Below are 18,648 nucleotides of genomic sequence, written 5' to 3' on the forward strand. Positions count from 1 at the left end.
TAAACCTGTACAGAGCCACACACTGAGATCCAGGCGTGATCACCTATCTATACAGAACCACACACACTACCATCCAAGCGTGATCACCTACCAGTACAGAACCACACACACAGGGATCCAGGCGTGATTACCTACCTGTAAAGACCCACACTCACCGAGATCCAGGTGTGATTACCTACCTGTACAGAGCCACACACACACCAAGATCCAAGGGTGATCACCTACCCATACAGAGCTGTACACACCGGGATCCAGGTGTGATTACCTACCTATACAGAACCACACACACTGAGATCTAGGTGTGATCATATTCTCCTGCTACCTTCCCCAGATGAGAGAAGTCTGGTAAGTCTCAGATCTACCCTATGGGGATGTTAGGTCACTTACCTTCCCCAGAGGTGGGTGCACATCAAAGAAAAATGTCCGGTTGATGTAATAACTTCCCATCTTTCCAAAATGTGTCTCATCCCAGCTGAAAGAAAAGATTCCAAGTTCACTACAACCCTCAGACTGCAACCCCCTACACCACCTATCAGAGTGGGCAACCCTCTTGGATAGTCACAGGTTAGTGGTGGTCATAGGTTAGTATAGTCAGTGGTTAGGGTGGTCACTGGTTAGTATTGGTTGGTGGTTGGGGTGTTCACAGGTTAGTATTGGTTAGTGGTGCTCACACGTTAGTATTGATCGGTGGTTATGGGTGGTCACAAGTTAGTATTGGTTGGTGGTTGGGGTGGTCATAGGTTAGTATTGGTCAGTGGTTAGGGGTGGCTACAGGTTAGTAACAGTCAGTGATTGGGGGGGGGGTCACAGGTTAGTACTGGTCAGTGGTTAGGGGTGGTCACAGGTTAGTAATGGTCGGTGGTTGGGATGGTCACAGGTTAGTATTGGCCAGTGGTTAGTGGTGGTCACAGGTTAGTATTGGTCAGTGGTTAGGGGTGGCCACGGGTTAGTATTGGTTTTCTGCTTAGGGGGAAGGAGGTCCACAGGTTAGTATTGCTAAGTGGTTAGTGGTGGTCACAGGTAAGCAATGCTTATTAACTCTCACCAGACGTGTGGCGGCTCCCCCAGGCGGTGAAATCGTGTAACAGCAGACAGGACAATGAGGGCAGACAGGGACGGCCATATTGTGGGGCCCCTTATCTCCTTTTCTTTCCTAGGGCCCTTCCCCGGCCTACGGGCTTTATCCGGCCTACGGGCCTTATCCATCCCAGGCAGCTTCCAGCCGGTCACTATGGAGACATGACGTTACCTCGTCACTAGAGGCCACGTAACAGACTCTGGGAAAATGGCTGCCCATGCCCCGCCCCTTACAACAGACCCGCCTATATCTTCGTCACTCCAATCAGGTCTCTGACCTTTGAACGCAGCGCGATGGCAGCATTGGGGAAGGTACTGTGCTGAGCGCTGATTGGTGGCTAGTCAGATTGGGGTCACGTGGTGTGCTGGTAGCGGTATCCTTTAGCAACCAAAGGGGAAAGGAGAATTGCCTGCCCCTGGTTCCTGGGAATGTTTCCAGTCCGCCTCCCCCTCCCAGACATGAAACATTCATATAACAGAAAATATTCCCTCCCAGCCACAAATATGAAGGAGTAACAAACAATCACAGGGCTCCGCAGGGGTGTGGTGGGCATGTCCTTTGCCTGACTTTTTTGTAATGTATCCCCCCCCCCACACTGTAGCAGAGGCTGGGCTGGGGTCTCAATGCCCTTGTAGAACCCCAAACTTCCCAAGTGCCCCTTTACTAACCTGGAGTCCCCTGGATGTCCTTTCCCCGTGTCCTCTGTTATGTCCACACCCCAGGGACCCCCCTACACCTTAAAGCTTATTATTAGCTACCCGGGGCCCCTTGTCTCCACCCCCATCTCTGGGGCAGAGTCTGTTGCTATGGGAGTTATTTGCCCCCCAGATTTGTACGTTGTCATTAGATCAAGGCATTTCATCTTGGTCACTAGGATTGGATATGGAGCAGGAACCCATAGCAACGAGTCCGCAACCACCATGATTACAGAAGAATGAATAGTTATTGGTTGCTGTCTCATATGGTGGTCTGTAACCATTAGCAACTACTCTGATTTCTTTCATGGCTGTGTACTTTGTGTGTGTGTGTGGGGGGAGGGTTTGCACTTTGTACCAAAATTTACTGTAATGAAAGCCACATGGGGGGAGAGCCAGAGGGGCGGATCCTAGACCTCTGCTGATTGGTCAAAGTCTTATTCTGGAAGTATGGCGTCCATGGAGAAGGTGAGTGCTGGCCTGTGTGCAGAAGCCATGGTCGGTGCTGTATGGGAAGGGGTTGTCCTGTGTGCAGAGGCAATGCTGGGGTTACTGACTCTGCTCTCTTCTCTCTTCAGCCTCTTTTGTTCGGATATTTCCGCAGCTCCTGCACATGGAGAGTTCGGATCGGTGAGTTCTGTCTGTCCCCACATGTATCTTTGCTGAGACTCCCCTGGGGGCCCGACCCACCCATAACCAGCAAATCACACAATTCTCAGCTGGGTCAAATCCCAGCCATCCAGACAGGTACACTTCATCAGATGTTTCTAGATCATCCAATCAGATCTGGGGAATTTTTATATAGAGCCAATAAGATTGGAAAGTCTCCTGAACTACAGGCTGTATTATGTGATCACAATGTGAGTTCGTTATGCCTTGTTTGTATTAGTTCCCCACCCCAGCACCTGAGCCTGGGGCCTCTCCAAGCCCGGCCCGAACCTCCTACTGACTGTGTATGTCTTTGCAGCTCTGGCCCTGAAAGGTATCGAGTACGACCATCATATCATCAACCTCATCAAAGATGGCGGCCAACAGGTGGGTCTCCTCAAGGTGCTGATATGGGGAGGGGACAGAATATGAATCTTACCCACTGTAAGGTTTCTGTGATTGGTTCTCTTTATCAGAGAATGCTGGGAATTGTAGTTTTAGATTGGAAAATCCAATGATCGTTCTGTCTCTTGCAGCTGACTGATGAATACCAGCAGGTGAATCCTATGATGCAGGTCCCAGCATTGAGGATCGATGGTGTCACCCTGAGCCAATCAGTGAGTACAATAATTAAGGACCATGAAATGATCACTAATAGGAAGAGGGGGTAGAACCAATCAGAATGTGAGATCCTCCAATACAGGATCATATGAAATCCATGAGGAGGGAAGGAGGGGGGCGATCACTGACAGCAATGAATGAATCTTACCACCACAATTCGGGGGCTTTGGAATTGCCTTCATGAGTGAACGTCACAGTGAATCCAGCAGACACGTTTCTTTGTGAGGCCCTCTGACAAATATAATTGTTTCCCCTACAGCTGGCAATTATTGAATACCTGGAAGAGACCCGACCCAGCCCAGCTCTGCTCCCACGAGACCCCATCCAGAGAGCACGCTGCCGCATGATCAGTGACCACATCACCTCTGGGATCCAACCGCTGCAGGTAAGTACCAGGCATGAGAACAGTCCTGAAAACCCCCAATATGAGGTGGCTCACCATCCTTCTGTCTGCCCCCCCAGAACCTGGCTGTCCTGAAGAAAGTGGGGGACGAGAGCCAAGAATGGGCCAAACATTTCATCAGCCGCGGCTTCCAAGGTGAGATTTTGCAGGGGTTAGGTCTCTAGAGGGGCTGTTGCTTAAGGGGGAGTTGACCACACAGAGGCTCTATAAATTGGGGGGGTTGCTTTGCTCACATGAGGGGGCACTCACTGACTTGTTCTTCTCTACTAACAGCTCTGGAGAGGCTCCTGGAGGATACAGCTGGCCGGTACTGTGTGGGGGACGAGGTAAGTGTGAGCAGGACAGGGGGAAGGACAGTCATTGGTTCAAATCTGTTCCTTTACTTATTGTTTTTGTTATTCCAAATGCGAAATCTCTGATAACAGACAGACTGAGGGCCAATCATGGCACCAGCTGGGGCTCCACATTAATAAAGTGACTGTTTTCTCCCTGAAGGTGACGATGGCTGATCTCTGTCTTGTCCCTCAGGTGGCCAATGCCAACAGGTGAGCACCATACACAAACCACACACTCGCACCAATAAATCAGTGCCCTCATGTATACCCTTGGCCAAAACACATGCCCCTCCCCATCTTTCTTCACATTGTTTAGAAATTATCCTTTCCTCCTCTTGTGTCACTGTGTCTGTCTGTCATTTAGAACCCCTATTTAATGTACAGCGCTGTGTAATATGTTGGCGCTATATAAAAACTCTCTAATATTAATAAATTGTTTACCCCTTGTCCGGTACTCTGTAGAACCCCACTTACCTTTCTGACCTGGTTAAAAAAAATACCCCCCTGGCATCTCTCTAGACTTCTAGAGCTGCCCGGACTCTCTAGAACTGTGTTCCTCGTCCTATTCAGCTTGCTCCTACTTCCTGCTCATTTAAAGGAGCACTCAAAACCCAATGCTTCAACCTCACCTACCTGTCTTCTTCTGTATCTTAAACCCTCACTACTCACCCACCATTCCCTATCTCCCCTCCTATTGTGTGATACTTCCACCACCTCTTAGATTGTAAGCTTTTCTGGGCAAGGTCCTCCCCTCCTCCTGTGTCACTGTCATCAGTCATTTGCAACCCCTATTTATTGTACAGCGCTGTGTAATATACGGCGGGAAATTCAAATAATTTTGTATTGGATTCAATATAAAATAGCTGTATTGAGTCCAACAAAAATAAATCTTTATATAATATATAAATTATATATATTATAATTATAATATATAAATTATACGTAAGTATAATTTATATATTATATAAATTTAATAATAAAATAAGTTTATTATTAAATTTATTAAATATTGGACATATTTTAGTGAGCTATGCCTAAGAATTATAGGCATACAATGTAAAATACATTCCATGCAAAAAAAGTAATGCTTTTTGCATGAAAATATGGACAGAATTAGAACGCTAGGAGGGTTAATAATATTAACCCTGTATCTCCCCAATCTCAGCTCAGTGGGCACAATGTATATATACCCCCACCATGATGTAAACCCAAGGCATAACCCCCCCCCCACACACACACACACCACAATAATGTATAGTCCTGACGCAGAATAATCCCCTCCCTTCCTAATTACTTCCTGCCCTCCATCACACTAAATATTAACTGTATACTTACACAATTTCTCTTTTTTGCTGCAGGTTTAAGATGGACATGACCCCATATCCCATAATCTCCAGAATCAACCAATCTCTGCTGGAGTTGGAGGCCTTTCAGATCAGCCACCCATCCCGGCAGCCTGATACCCCTGCAGAGCTCAGAGCCTAAGAGGCGTAGAGGACAGAACCCCACCTTTCTAATACCCCATTGTAGCTCAGGACTCTATACCACGCTCCAGCAGACCACAAGGGGGCAAAATACTAACACTTTAGTCTTGCACTGCACCTTGAAGTGGTGCGCTTTGCTGTGTGTATGGGGCCTCTGAAATAACTCAGACTTCAATAAAAAAAATCATTATGACCCGTGTGTGTGTTGTCTGTGTGTATCTGGCCATGTCTGATACAGAACCACACTGAGACTTTACTGCAATATCTTTATATATGAACAACAAATACCCACTCTCCCCACTATACATATACTGTATATACTGGCATGACACCTCTGCTAAATGCCCTCATGCAATTCTCAGTAATAGCATTGTAATGAATACACTGAAGCCATCAAATGCTCAGATCCAGCTGAAACTTTGGCGTGTCACTATAGAAGTTGCCGCAGCCATCAGCTCCACCAATAATGAGGACTCTGCATTGGCCTCGCCCTCCACGCTTCTCTTTGTCAGAGTCAGTCAGGTGGGAAGAGGTGAGGTTCAGTAAGGAATGGCCTGCCCGTGGAAGCTGGGTACTCACCCCAAACTTGATGGAGCTCCATGACATCTTATCTGCAAGGACAACACTGCAGTCACCCCAAAAATACAACACAACCTCCTGTATCCCAAATATGTGCAATCCCCCTGAAGAGAAAGGGAGGCAAAACCCACCTTGACCACCATCCCTGCCTAATGGAAAGCACCTAAACCCCTTTCCAGTCTTTGGAGAAGGCTCAATCCCTACCTTTAGCTTCCATTTTGGAAACACTACGACCCCTCCTTCCCCTACTCACCATTTGTAGAATGCTCAGATTTTGCCTTCCACCTCCATTCAGGAAGTACCAAGACCCTTTTCACTATCGATACCTAGCATTCATGGAGATCTCAGACCACAACCCATCTTTACCCAACTTACAGGGAAATCCAAGATCCTCCCCAATCCCCAGTGTTCTAACCTCAGCCCCTCCACCCCAATTTGGTACAAGCTCAGAACCTGCCCCCAACTTCCTAACAAACTGGTGAGAGCTCAGGGGTCAGATTCCACAACCTGGATGAGGAAAGGTGGTTCCCCCACTGAATGGACTCACCCAGATTAAAGATAAATGCATCTCTCAGGGCTCCAGATGCAGAGCAGCCTCCATGAACCAAGAGCTTGCAATCTGTCACCCGCATGGCTGCATGGAAACTGCGGAGGAAAGGGCGACACTAAATACATCAGACAGAAGTGGGTACACAGGAGGAGAGGATCCCAGACACTAGAAAAGGCAGCCTTCAGTGTGATAAATAGTGATGGTGGAGAGTGCACAAAACACCAGGGGGCGCCATCTCACCAGTGTGATAAATAGTGATGGTGGAGAGTGCACAGAACACCAGGGGGCGCCATCTCACCAACGTGGAGAAGGCCTCTCTGCTGAGGGGGAGAATGACACAGTTGTAAACTCCATGTAACCTGCAGAACAAAGCAATATGGTTAAAAGTGCAACCTGAAAGAACCCCAAAGGATCTGTGTGCCTGAAATAAACTTACCCAGATCCAAGATGTATAAATCGTTCAGATAGACCGGATTCGGAGATCGCCGACCGCCAAATATTAATAACCGATTTCCCAAGAGAGTCGCACTGTGACTGCAGGAGAGATAAAAGATGAAAATAATAAACTACAAGTCCCAGCATAACCTCAGCCAATCTCATAATTGTTATTTGCAAATCTAGATGAGGTCAGTCCCATCCATTATATGCAGGAGGGGGGTAAAGACAGTCCTGTACGGCATTACCAGTCTAGGGGTTCCCTCTCACCCGTATCTGGGCACTGGACGCTGCCCCTCCACGATTGGTTGGTACCAGATCTTGTATTCTGGGTTGAAGATATAAAGTGCATTGGTGCAGCTCCCAGCTTCGGTTCCCACCTGTGGGCACAGACCGCCAAACACGTAGAGCTCCCTCTGGTGCATGGTGGCGCTGTGATAGCTGAGGGTTGGCACCTTCCCCACTGCCTGAGGATGATATAATCCTGGGTGAGGAGATATATATGGAGTTCGGCATGCCATGCTACCTCCCCATGCCAACAACTATACTTACAATCAGCAGCGTCCACTTCCACTCCACGGTGTCCAGCGCATACACATTGCTGAGCCAGCGGCTCTCCCACATCCCACCATACACAAACAGCTTCTTGGTCTCGGGGTCAAAGGTGGCAGTGTGGCCCCGGGAGCACTGGGGGGAAGTGCCAAGGCAGTTATCCATCTGAAACCAAAAGTCGCTGTCTGGGAGGCAAACATCAGAACATTACAAGCCAATGCTCCTCACTGACCGAGACATCAAAAAGATAAAATGCCCTTTCCAAACCATGGTTACTTACCGATTTCCAGCTTCCATAGTGAATCCTGGCATGGCTTCTCATTGGCTCCTTCTCCTCCAATCAGAATGGCTGTTTCTGGGTCACATAGGCAAACACTATGGCACCATCGTGCTGAGGGGCAAACTGGAGGAAAAAAAGATTCACACAGGTCACCCAACATTCTACTGCACAGGAACAGCCAATCACACTCCAGCTTTCACTATGACATGTACCGGCGGTGACCCAGCTTCTGGCTTCACCTGACAAAAGGATCTGTTCTGTGGAAAGCACCAGGATTGGGCTCCAAAAATGAGAGATGCCAATTGGCTGTCCTGGTTCACAGTCAGTTCTGAGATAGGGAGGGTGTGGAAGGTTGGCAATGACTGTGGCACAGATGTGGTAGGTAGGCTGATCACAGAGATGGGCAAGGGGTGTTAGGTGGATAATGATCACAAAGATGAGCAAGGGAGTAGTATGTGGGTGATCATCACAGAGGTGGCCAGGGAGTGGTAGGTGGGTGACAATCACAGAAGTGGCCAGGGAGTAGTAGGAGGGTGATGATCACAGAGGTGGCCAGGTAGTAATAGGAGGGTGATGATCACAGAGGTGGCCAGGGGGTGGTAGGTGGGGGATGATCACAGAGGTGGGCAGGGGATGGTAGGTGGGTGATGATCGCATAGGTGGGCAGGGGGTGGTAGGTGGGTGATGATTGTAGAGGTGGCCAGAGAGTGGTAGGTTAGTGATATCGCAGAGGTGGGCAGGGGATGGTAGGTGGGTGATGATCGCAGAGATGGGCAGGGGGTGGTAGGTGGGTGATTATCGCAGAGGTGGACAGGGGGTGGTAGGTGGGTGATGACCGCAGAGATGGGCAGGGGGTGGTAGGTGGGTGATGACCGCAGAGATGGGCAGGGGTCGGTAGGTGGGTGATCACAGAGGTGGGCAGGGATTGGTAGGTGGGGGATGATTCAGAGGCAGGCAGGGATTGGTAGGTGGGGGATGATGCAGAGGTGGACAGGATAACTGTGGCACCACCTCCATGTAGATCAGTAACGATCACTTACCTGTCCCGATGCCTCCATCTTCGCAGGCTTTGCTCCCAAAGCGCAGCCTTCTGGGGTTCCTAGGCCAGGCCACCACCCTCCTAGATGGCTCCTGAACACCCATGGCTCCCTCCTGAATGGTGGCCTTCTTTAAAGGTGGTGAGTCTTTCAGGATGGCACCGGGGGGCAGCGGGGTGACCTCAGACACAAGAACTTTGTCCTGCCAGGAAGATGTACAGATCCCGAGGGGTCAGTAAATTACCAGATCAACATGGAATCGCCCACAGGAACCTAGGGCAACCTTAGTTGCTTTGTGATGGGTTGTTCTGGGCTCCTGGAGGGTGTCACCTTCAAATCATTATTACAGGGGATGGCTGTGACCCACACAGGAGGCAATGCACCTACCTCAATGTTTGCCTCCAGGTGCCTTACATGGGCAATTGTGCTCTCTGATAACAGGGGGCTGGTGGGGGGTCCGGTGCTAAGTCTCCTCCGGGCCGGGGTGCTGCTGCTGAATCCAAAACCTTTCATCACCTGAAAGAAAAGTCAAGGCCTGGGGGGTTATAGGAGCGAGCAGTAGGGGGGTAGGTAGTTAGGTGAACAGGTAGGTAGGGAGGGCTGGAGGTGAGTACAGAGGACGGGTGCAGAGACGAGCACAAAGCGGAGATTGTTCCTCACCTTCCCGGTGACGGTGAGGGTCAGTTTGGCCGGAACTCCCTGAGCTGCCAATTTCACGCAGTCCATGACAATCTCCAGGCTCCAATCTTCCTCCCACACTAGAGATCTGCCAGGACAGACATTAGATTACTAGAGGAGGCAGCAGGTACACACCAATCACAATACACTGAGGGTGGTCCCACTGTCTAACCCCACCCAGGAGATACCAGAGCGATAGCTGATTGGAGGGTGATGTGCATAGAATCCTCCCCAGAGGATCAACCACCTCCCTTGCCTTTCCCAGAAGACCAGAACCCCTGCTTACCGGCATTGTGCGGAGAGGGTCCCAATGTGCTGAGGCTGGGCAGAGCCGGCAATTAGCTGGGCACACACGAGGGTGTCACTGGTGTAGGAGCTCCAATCCCCGAGGCTGAAGATGACCAGCTGTTTGGGGAGGGGTAGGGGCAATGGCAGCTGGAACATCATCCGCCCCCCCTTACTGCAGCGACAGAGAGGAGGAGAGCTTCATTACTACATGGGGGCCCAACAGAGACCCCCCCCCCATCATCACAAGGACCCCTTAACCATTCCAGGGTCCTTACAGTGAACTAACACCATCCGTTCACAAGGGCCCAACAAGGAACTACTTCCAATACAAAGGTCCACAAGATAAATCCTCCCCCCCTAGTCCTTACTGACAACAACTACCCCCCCCCCCAATTAAAGGGACCCCTACAGAGAACTTTTCCCACCCCAAATTCCAGTGGCAATTGAGAGAATTACCCCATTTAAATACCATGCAAACATACAACCCTCTACTTCCCTTGGACCCCCACCTGACCAGTTGCCTCGGTGCCTCCTGCAGAGCCCAAACTGCAAAAAACTCCACCCGACCCATCCTCCACCCGCTTGGGGGCGCTACAGACAAGGGGGCGGGGCCGGAGCATCATTACAGCCTAAAATGACGCTCCCTAGCCGGAAATTGCGTCACAGTACAACCCCGGCTTCCGGTATATAGAAATGCTTCATGAAAGTCTAAACACTGTGCTATTCTACACACTCCACATTCCGTGTCCCCATCATACTACTTCCGGTGTGCGGGGATTGGCCTACTGAATCGGGATTCCCTGTAGCGCCCTGTAGGTGACTGTAAGCTGCACTGGGGGAGGGGCAGTATAGAGAGGAACTGAAACTAGAATGTGTGTTACTGCTGCCATTACTAGTGCCTAGTAGATATATTTCCTTGCGGCATAATAGAGGTTGTTGTCTCTTCCTAGACTTCCCTTGTTACATTCAGTTTCCAGGTTAGAAATGGAGAGTCAGTAGATTGGTGCCAGCATCAGCCACATTGGTCATGTGATCCCGTCAGTACCTTAGTGATGGGAGTGGCCATATTACCTGGTCATGTGATCCACCTGTTGGTACCTTGGGAATGGGAGCAGCCATATTGCCTGGTCATGTGATCCCATCAGTAGCTTGGTGATGGGAGTGGTCATTTGATCCCCTATCAGTACCTTGGTGATGGGAGTGGCCATATTGCCTGGTCATGTGATCCCCCCTTAGTACCTTGGTGATGGTAGTGGCCATATGATCCCCTATCAGTACCTTGGTGATAGGAGTAGCCATATTGCCTGATCATGTGATTCCTTGTCAGTACCTTGGTGGTGGTAGTGGCTTTATTGCCTGGTCATGTAATCTCCACCATCTCTCCCCCACAGTACATTGATGGCGACAGCAGCCACAGTGCCTGGTCATGTGATCTCCTGGACAGGGGGAGCTGTATGTGTAGGCTATAATGGTGCCCCTGCTCAGGAGTCATGCGGATTCTTCAGCTGTGGTCATCGTGATTAAACCAGCGACAGGGTCAGGGGCCCGAGGCTCAGAGGGGGCTGAAAGGACCTACAATAGGCAGATGAGTGTTTGTCCTGGACCATGGATCAATAAAGGAAGGTTGGCAAGTCTGAGGATCATGTGACTGGGTGGGAGGACCATATACCCATGGAAGATAAGGGAGCAGGGTGCATTTTAGGAAATGGCAGGCTGGGGCACCTTCTGAGGGCTTGTGGGGTCAACACAATATTAGGCTGAGGGGTGGGAGGTTGTTGTATTTATGACATTTGCTCTAAAAACCCAACCTGGCAGAGTGCTGCTTTATGTAGGATCATCACCTCCTGTACAACCTACCTCAGAGCTGGGAAGGTTTACTTACATGGACACATACCTGGCCTCTAGTTAGGTGCTTCTTACACAGGTGTGCTCACCTTGTGACCTCCCCTCCCATCTTATCCAATACACATCAGACAGCAGGATGAACATGACATACATTTATTAAGCCATGAGATCAGAGAACAGAGCTGACACTCCAGATCATGTGACTACCTGGACAAAATATGACAACCCATAATGCATCAGAGCCCCTTCCTGAACATTAGGCTCCGCCCCCTGCACACTGCCCAATATTATAAATAGACTCTGAACTCTAAATATTTACATGGAAAAAGTACAAATAAATAATCATATCTGAGGAATAAAGGCACCTCATCCATCCACCCCCCATCCCACTACCATGACCCCCCCCCCCATCCATCTGAAAGATCATGTGATACCCCATGTAAAATTCTCTCACACACAGCCCCCCGCTGCTTATGATGCCTTTACTAAGCCAGCGATAGCACCACATATCACTGTGCTGCTCCCTTGTACCTTTGTTGTCTTGCTGATGTACCAGGATCACAGCACTGGCTGCACAGAATTACAAACCCCCACCAGGTAAAACCGCATTGTATGCATCTGCTTGCCTGTAGTTCAGCTTCAAAAGCCAGGGCACAGGACAGAACCTTTTGAGACAACCAGTTTCCAAAGTCGCCTTTTTCTGCCGTCTCCTTTGGAGTGTTTGGACAGATCAACCAATTCAACGACATTGAATGACACAGAGGGGGTGTTCAGTTCTGATATCCGTGGCCCCGCTTTAGTGATATGTATAACAAACCCACCCAGCCCCTCTCCCCCCACCAGGAAACTGGCGAGCGGCCATGACCAGTGGTCTTCTAATCGAGGAGAGGGATTGGAGGGTGTAAAGTGGTCTGTTAACCTTTCACATGCCGCTCAGTGTCAGTGCAGCACATAAGTGTTCCCCCTATTGGTGGCACACAGACACCCATCCTCCTGAGGTATGTGGGTAGAAGCAGAGGATTGTGGGTAGAAGAGCTGCAAAGCATTGGAGGACTTCAGAAGCTGATCTGTGTGGATTCACACACAAACACCCCAGTTCTGGGATTAAACACCAGCTGTGCGGTGTTCAGTTTTTGGGGGTCCCACATCCCGGCACTCCACATTCTCAGCTGCTGTAGTAAACGTGGAAGTACAGCGTCTTGTTTCGCAGCAGGGAGTAGGAATTGTCCAGTTTAAGCAGATATACACCTTCCCCGGGGTAGTCGTGGTTCCCGGCCTGCACCTCACGATGACTGTCCCTGCGGAACACCTGCATGATCTCCCCGTAGCGGCTACGCAGGCGGTACACCGATCCACGTTCCACGTCTCCCTCCCGGCTGTGCCCTAAAACAAAAACATCAGTATGGGAAGACCAGAATGATAGAATGAGGAAGCCACAGAAATCTAGATTCTCCACCCCACCCCCAAGGAGCCTGCCTTCAGGTTCCCACCTCTAAATAGAGACCCCACCTACAAAAACCACACTAATAGATTTACCGATCGCAGAGTCACCATCCTTGGAGACCCCACTCTCAAACATTTCCAATCTACCTCCCTCTAAAAACCCAGCCTCCTAGTTTTTTACCCCAAGAGCCATCATTCATATACACCCTGCCCCCAAATGGCTTTTCTCTATAGCCCCCACCCCCAGTCTGACTCACAAGGGCTCTCCGTCTCCTCCTCTTCCTCATCGTCGCTGGAGTCACTGACTTGTATGGTCACGGCTGTGCTGGTCACCGGAGTCCAATCAAAATAGATCCCAAACCCGATGTCGTAATCGTCTGTGGCAAACTCCCAGCAGAGTCGCTTCCCTTCGGGGTGTGTGGGGACTCGGACAGTCATCACCTCCCCCCTCCTCACAGTGAGCATTCCATGCTTCTCACTAGCCATCCGGTGCTTGAATTCCCGAATATTGGCACTGGTCCAGGTGGTGGCCGGTCTCAGAGGTGGGGGAGGTGCTACAGAGGATGAAAGAATGGATGAATCTTTTCTGTCTGTTGTCACCGGATATCGCCAATCTCGATCCTCACCTTTTTTCTCTGTTACAGCCGGGTCATCAGTGTCCTGCTCCACCTTCACTATGTTCACCATGCCGGCCTGCTCCGACTGGATCATAAGGACATCCAGAGGTGGGGGGTCTGAGCAGCCAGACAGGAGGGCTTCCAGTTCCTATAAAAAGGGACAGACAGGAATGTAGAGTATGTGTAAAGAATTATAATTATTGTTATAGGACACCCCCCAGGGGGTGGGCAAAAGACTCCGGGGGCATTCCGTACCATTTGGGCTGTCCGTCTGGGGGAGCTGATCCGGTGCAGAATCAAGAATACAAAACTGGAAAGTAGTAGGATTGAATGTATATATAGAATGTTGAGGTGTAACTTTGGGCAAGGAGGATTAGAGAGGATGAAATTTGGGGGTATAAATGTGGAGGAGGGATTGGGATGGGGGGTGTACTATTAGACGATATTGAAAAGGAAGGGGGAGGCCGGGTCAAAAGATTTAGAAATGGGGATTAAACTGGGATAAAAAATTGGGGAATATACAACTTGGAATGAGCAATGGGAATAGGTAAAACCTTGGGCAAGGAATGGGGGGTAAACCATGGTAAAGGTTTAGATGGGGGGGGGGGATTACCAGGGTCAAAAGATTTAAAGGAGCTATAAACAGGATACAAACTTGAAGAGGGAATGTTGGGGAGTAACCAGAGATGGGGGTATAGCCTGAGATGAGGGATCTGGGAGGGGGTAACCTTAGATTAGGATGGGGAAGAGGGTATAGCCTTTGATGAACATTATGCTGCGTGTCTGTAGTGCCCTTATGGGGATATATATTACCCATTAGGAGTGTGTGGGGTGGGGGTTCTGATTGCTCACCTTGTCCAGGGAACTCTTGGCGGGCTCTGATGATCTCTCCTTACTTTCTCCATCAGGACTCGTCTCAGCAGGATCTGGGTTAGTGACTTCTGTGTCTAAATTTGCCCTGCAAAAGGTAAATGATTTAACCCCTCCACTGGCACGAGTTTACAAGGATCAGAGAGTCTTTTGGGGGGGGGGGGCTTATGTTTACATACCCTTCATTGTCCTGACATTCTTCATTTTTTCTCTCCTCCACAGGCGACGCCATCATCGCCTCCTCCAGGACTCCGCCATCTGCAGGAAGACAAACAGACATCACAGGTGGAAAACACCTAGGACACTTCCTGCCCACCTCTCCCCTCATTCATGTGACTGGGGGTAGACTGGGTATAGATAGACCTCTGATTTGTTAGCCTTATTCATCCTCACTGTCCAATCGTGGGTTGGGAGTGTATTGCTCCTTCTCACCACTACTCCTGCTGGTAGACTGTAAGCTCTTCTGCCAAGGATTCTCTGCACTGGGGCGTCTGTGTATGGTGCAATCCTTTCTGTACCCTCTTTGTACTGCACTCCGCCTGCAGTTGGTTTTTTATACACAGCTAGGAAAGAGTTAGCAGAGACGTTCTCTTTTTGGCTCAAATGTACTTAACAGCACAGTCCCTCCTCCGCCTCTGGAGTGTAAGCTCTTGTGGAGACTGTGTGCAAGACAGTCTGACACATCCCCGGCTGTGTTGAGTACATCACCGGATAATGACACGCTTCCCGCCATCTGCAATCACACAGGTAATTATCTTCCCTTCTCCCCAGAGTTAGGGGCGGTACTTGTATCTCCATGGGCCCCCAGTGACTCCTCCCAGATCTCCTATTATAGACACCAGGTGCAGTGTGCAAGACTTGCATCAGGTGTGATGTGGCCCCCATGGGCCCTGTACATGATTAACTCTTCCCTTACCAGTCATTTAGCATGTCTGTAATTAAATATCACACAGTAATAATTATTCTATTTGTAAGCTATATCCTTTGTACAGGCTGCAGCAGTTACTTCTAGAGCCTGTGCAAATGATAAGTCAAATACTGCGCACACTGTTAGTTGTCTCACTGCCATCCAATAGGCAACAGCAGCAAACTGATTGGATGGATTGCTAAATGGTATTGGTGTGTTCAGGGACACAGGGGCCCCGATATTCATTCATGGGGTATATTGTATACATGTAAGGTTTATGGTGAGCAACCCCTTTCCCAGGTATGGAATGAAATTCTGTCTGGGTTTATTTGCATAACTTTGAATTGGAGATCTAAGATTTTCCAGCAGTCAAATCAACCTGAAAGGTGAAATCTGATGAGGGTGTCATGGTGACTGTGTCCACTCACCCCCCAGATTCTTTACACCCCCCAAAGAAAAAAGTGCATTATGGGAAGACCTCATATATCACTCTATAGGGGGTAACAAGGTCTGTATTTAGGGGTTCCCCCCACCCAGGAAAAGGTGCATGATGGGAAGGGCCCCAAATATTACTAAATATGGGGTAACAGGTCTGTATATAGGGGTCCCCCCACCCAGGAAGATGTGCATTATGGAAAGGACCCCATATATTACTAAATATGGGGTGACAGAAGTCTGTATATAGGGGTCTCCCACCCAGGAAGAGGTGCATTATGGGAAGGCCCCTATATATTACTAAATATGGGGTGACAGAGGTCTGTATCTAGGGGTTCCCCCACACAGGAAGAGGTGCATGATGGGAAGGGCCTCATATTACTAAATATGGGGGTGACAGGTCTGTATATAGCGGCCCCCCACCTAGGAAAAGGGGCATTATTGGAAGGGCCCCTATATTACTCTATACGGGGTGACAGGTCTGTATCTAGGGGTCCCCCCATCAAGGAAGAAGGGGAAAGGCCCCAAATATCATTCTATAGGGGATAACAAGGTCTGTTTACAGGGTCTCCCCATCTAGGAAGGTGCATTATATAAGGAGCCCCATATGTTACTTAATTTGGGGTGACAGAGGTCTGTATATAGGGGTCCCCCACCCAGGAAGAGGTGCATTATGGGAAGGGCCCTATATATCAGGAAGAGGGGAAGTAAAGGAAACCCCCAAGTATAACTCTAAATGTTGGTAAACGGCCTGCATAGGGCTATGGTGCGGCATCTTACCTGCAGGCAGGTCTCCAGCCTCCTTTTCCTCGAAGCCCCCGGTCTCCCGCTTTTCCTCTGCTCCGCTACCCCCAGTCCGCTCCCCGGACTCAGCCGCAGCATCCTGCGCCACATCCATCAGCCGCTGTCTCCAGCTCGGAATTGTTCGGCAATCTCCGGAGAGGATCTGATACCAGCCTATTACAGTAGCCGGCGTGTAGGGGGCGTGGACTAAGGTGCTCAACGAGGCCCTGTCGGAAATTGCCGATTAAAGGCGATGAGAGCCGAGCAAATGTACCTCGGCGAAGTTGGATGTAGGAGTGGATGCCATGGAGATACAGGAAGACGGAAGTAGTGGTTGCTAGAGACGCGAAGGGTCGCCAGGCACTTCTGGCACAGATGGAGTCACCGGTCCCGGACTGTCTGCGCTGGAGCTGCCGGGACGTGGGAGGCTGGATAAGGCGGAAAGGCTTCCCGCAGTACGAGGTGATGTATGAAGGGGGACATTTGTGCACAGAACGGGGGGGGGGGTATACATAGAGGGGCTCATCTGTTTTAGGGGAGTTGTACAGAGATAGGGGTATATACAGAGGGGGAGTACAGAGATGAGGGCACAGGACAAGGGGGGTGGGGCATATACAAAGAGGGGGGTACCTTTGTTCTGAGAAGTATTTACAGATGGGGGTCACCTGATCGAGGGGGGGGGGGGTCCCAGAAGCCAGTACATTATAGAGTGTAATTGAATGTAATTGCTAGTCAAACCCTTCCTAGATCATCTGACCCCTGGGTGACAACCAGGACTACAGGGTCACCCATTACCCTGCAGTGTATATGACGCATGACTGTGTGTGTCATTCCAGGCGTGCTTCACTGAAAATGGAATCAATGGCCAAAAACTCATCCATGTCACATGTTCCACCCTGCCACAGATCGGGGTGACCGACTTCCAAGACATGAAGGTGAGTTTGAATCTGCATAATACCCAAAGTGACATCCTTGTCCCCTCATGGGGTCTGTGTTCCCCACATCTTCTGTCCCCTCAGTGATTTTTCCCTTTCATGAATCTTTGAATGAAATAATTACCTTCTGTTCCCTCTACAGATCATCGCCAACCTGGTGAGAGACCTGCTGGGGGTCGGTGAGCCGGCTTGGAGCCGCAGCATTTCTCTGCCTCGGAGGGACAACATGGGGCTCTTTTTGGAGCAGAAATCCCAGACCGGAGCCAACCACGACCTCCTCACCTACAACCAATTCATCCTGGAGCAAGGCCTGTGACCAGAGAGCACTGCTCCACCCATAAATCCAACAACCGATTCACCTTGGAGCAGGACACGTGACCCAATAACACTTTACTTCTACAATCAGCTGCTCTCTGCTCACCTCCAGTTTCCTCCACGAGTTCCTGGACCCTGTATATAAGGAGGACCTGTAGTATATGTTTGTGGTCTGTAATATACCCAGCACCATCTCACCCCAATACACCACACAAAATAAAATGTTATTCCACATTTACTGCATTCATCTGTGAGTGTTCAATAAACTGACTTTGCCCATGTCAGGGTGGCACCATATCTGGGTTTGGTAGTAATGTATTAAATGTCCATGGCTTGGTACATAGGTGTTGTCATTCAGGAGGAGGAGGTCTGCTGGGGGTCCACATGGAGAAGGGTGCAGTACAGATTGGCTAGCTGTGTTCGGAGTTGGGTGGAACCAGCCAGGTGCTGACTGAGTGGAGTCTCCTTCATCTGGACACGGCTCAGATCAAACCTGGGAAACAGACTGCAAAGAGGAGGGGAGTCAGTGTGATGCCATCCGTGTACTAGGTAAATCTGACCCCCAACTATAGAGAATAAAGGGTTGCCAGAAATATAGCTTACATGAGAACCCCCCCACCTTCCTATCTTGCCTAATGAATTCTAGCCACTCTGGGTCACTTTTACCTGCTCTGCCTTTCCCCAGGGTCATTTTACCCTGCCCCCTCTTATCCACTCACTGTCACCCCTTCCCCCCAAGCCACTCTCACTTGCCCCCCCCAGGTCATTTTTACCTGTCACCACTTCCCAAGTCACTCACCTGTCATGCCCTCCCTCCAAGTCAACCCCTTCCCCC

General features: G+C 49.9%; 5 protein-coding genes and 1 long non-coding RNA gene across 11 annotated transcripts in view; 3 read left to right on the forward strand and 3 right to left on the reverse strand.

Moving 5' to 3' along the window:
- The first annotated feature begins 1,332 nt into the window (after window positions 1–1,332).
- GSTZ1 (glutathione S-transferase zeta 1) lies at window positions 1,333–5,457 on the forward strand. 2 transcript variants are annotated; one of them, XM_072428409.1, is made up of 9 exons: window positions 1,333–1,389; window positions 2,352–2,403; window positions 2,741–2,808; window positions 2,958–3,038; window positions 3,302–3,427; window positions 3,505–3,580; window positions 3,719–3,771; window positions 3,941–3,990; window positions 5,139–5,457. In XM_072428409.1, exons 1-9 carry the CDS (start codon window positions 1,372–1,374, stop codon window positions 5,263–5,265), a joined length of 651 nt encoding a protein of 216 aa, XP_072284510.1. In that variant the 5' UTR covers window positions 1,333–1,371; the 3' UTR covers window positions 5,266–5,457. The 2 variants fall into 2 exon arrangements, with proteins under 2 accessions (XP_072284510.1, XP_072284509.1); XM_072428408.1 differs by lacking the exon at window positions 1,333–1,389 and adding an exon at window positions 1,456–2,241.
- A 59-nt stretch (window positions 5,458–5,516) lies between these two features.
- On the reverse strand, window positions 5,517–10,830 carry LOC140342275 (uncharacterized). 3 transcript variants are annotated; one of them, XM_072428406.1, is made up of 12 exons: window positions 10,173–10,830; window positions 9,662–9,835; window positions 9,358–9,463; window positions 9,085–9,213; window positions 8,701–8,899; window positions 7,661–7,783; window positions 7,381–7,565; window positions 7,099–7,295; window positions 6,830–6,927; window positions 6,692–6,752; window positions 6,391–6,488; window positions 5,517–5,875 (listed from the first exon to the last, which is right to left on the reverse strand). In XM_072428406.1, exons 1-12 carry the CDS (start codon window positions 10,232–10,234, stop codon window positions 5,658–5,660), a joined length of 1,650 nt encoding a protein of 549 aa, XP_072284507.1. In that variant the 5' UTR covers window positions 10,235–10,830; the 3' UTR covers window positions 5,517–5,657. The 3 variants fall into 3 exon arrangements, 1 of the variants encoding a protein (XP_072284507.1); XR_011923030.1 differs by lacking the exon at window positions 6,391–6,488 and having other exon boundaries at window positions 5,739–5,875; window positions 6,634–6,752; window positions 10,173–10,829; XR_011923029.1 differs by lacking the exon at window positions 5,517–5,875 and having other exon boundaries at window positions 6,634–6,752; window positions 10,173–10,829.
- Window positions 10,831–11,919: 1,089 nt separating this feature from the next.
- TMED8 (transmembrane p24 trafficking protein family member 8) lies at window positions 11,920–16,807 on the reverse strand. Of its 2 annotated transcripts, XM_072428416.1 has the most exons (6): window positions 16,561–16,807; window positions 14,618–14,696; window positions 14,421–14,526; window positions 13,578–13,716; window positions 13,209–13,505; window positions 11,920–12,891 (listed from the first exon to the last, which is right to left on the reverse strand). In XM_072428416.1, the coding sequence occupies exons 1-6, from the start codon at window positions 16,676–16,678 to the stop codon at window positions 12,674–12,676; spliced, it is 957 nt and encodes a 318-aa protein (XP_072284517.1). In that variant the 5' UTR covers window positions 16,679–16,807; the 3' UTR covers window positions 11,920–12,673. The 2 variants fall into 2 exon arrangements, with proteins under 2 accessions (XP_072284517.1, XP_072284516.1); XM_072428415.1 differs by having other exon boundaries at window positions 13,209–13,716.
- Window positions 13,607–14,724, forward strand: LOC140342285 (uncharacterized). The gene is made up of 3 exons (XR_011923031.1): window positions 13,607–13,745; window positions 14,477–14,535; window positions 14,661–14,724. It is a non-coding gene; the product is annotated as an uncharacterized lncRNA (long non-coding RNA).
- Window positions 16,808–16,863: 56 nt separating the features above from the next.
- On the forward strand, window positions 16,864–18,047 carry SAMD15 (sterile alpha motif domain containing 15). The gene is made up of 3 exons (XM_072428421.1): window positions 16,864–17,025; window positions 17,400–17,498; window positions 17,641–18,047. The coding sequence occupies exons 1-3, from the start codon at window positions 16,864–16,866 to the stop codon at window positions 17,812–17,814; spliced, it is 435 nt and encodes a 144-aa protein (XP_072284522.1). The 3' UTR covers window positions 17,815–18,047.
- The window catches only part of NOXRED1 (NADP dependent oxidoreductase domain containing 1), a 6,031-nt gene continuing 5,413 nt past the window's right edge, over window positions 18,031–18,648 (reverse strand). Inside the window, exon 6 of one of the 2 annotated variants that reach the window (XM_072428418.1) lies at window positions 18,031–18,379. In XM_072428418.1, the coding sequence (XP_072284519.1) occupies window positions 18,168–18,379 (212 nt within the window). In that variant the 3' untranslated portion in view covers window positions 18,031–18,167. The remainder of the gene's footprint in view (window positions 18,380–18,648) is intronic. The other variant, XM_072428417.1, reaches the window with a different exon arrangement.

This window comes from Pyxicephalus adspersus, chromosome 12 (genome assembly GCF_032062135.1).
Source record: "Pyxicephalus adspersus chromosome 12, UCB_Pads_2.0, whole genome shotgun sequence".
Lineage (NCBI taxonomy): Eukaryota > Metazoa > Chordata > Amphibia > Anura > Pyxicephalidae > Pyxicephalus > Pyxicephalus adspersus.

Bases quoted from the DNA above. Each gene is read 5' to 3' on its own strand.
- SAMD15 (XM_072428421.1), top strand. From the start codon at position 16,864: ATGCCATGGAGATACAGGAAGACGGAAGTAGTGGTTGCTAGAGACGCG. The intron at 17,026-17,399 runs GTGATGTATGAA...GTGTCATTCCAG, and splicing joins AAGGCTTCCCGCAGTACGAG to GCGTGCTTCACTGAAAATGG. The intron at 17,499-17,640 runs GTGAGTTTGAAT...TTCCCTCTACAG, and splicing joins CCGACTTCCAAGACATGAAG to ATCATCGCCAACCTGGTGAG.
- TMED8 (XM_072428415.1), bottom strand. From the start codon at position 16,678: ATGGATGTGGCGCAGGATGCTGCGGCTGAGTCCGGGGAGCGGACTGGG. The intron at 13,717-14,420 runs GTGAGCAATCAG...CCCTTTTTATAG, and splicing joins CCAAGAGTTCCCTGGACAAG to GAACTGGAAGCCCTCCTGTC. The intron at 12,892-13,208 runs GTGAGTCAGACT...TTTTTGTTTTAG, and splicing joins GGAGGAGACGGAGAGCCCTT to GGCACAGCCGGGAGGGAGAC.
- GSTZ1 (XM_072428409.1), top strand. The intron at 3,581-3,718 runs GTGAGATTTTGC...CTCTACTAACAG, and splicing joins CATCAGCCGCGGCTTCCAAG to CTCTGGAGAGGCTCCTGGAG. The intron at 3,772-3,940 runs GTAAGTGTGAGC...TTCTCCCTGAAG, and splicing joins GGTACTGTGTGGGGGACGAG to GTGACGATGGCTGATCTCTG.
- LOC140342275 (XM_072428406.1), bottom strand. From the start codon at position 10,234: ATGGGTCGGGTGGAGTTTTTTGCAGTTTGGGCTCTGCAGGAGGCACCG. The intron at 9,836-10,172 runs GTGGGGGTCCAA...CTGTCGCTGCAG, and splicing joins GCACCGAGGCAACTGGTCAG to TAAGGGGGGGCGGATGATGT. The intron at 6,489-6,691 runs GTGAGATGGCGC...TTTCCTCCGCAG, and splicing joins GAGAGGCCTTCTCCACGTTG to TTTCCATGCAGCCATGCGGG.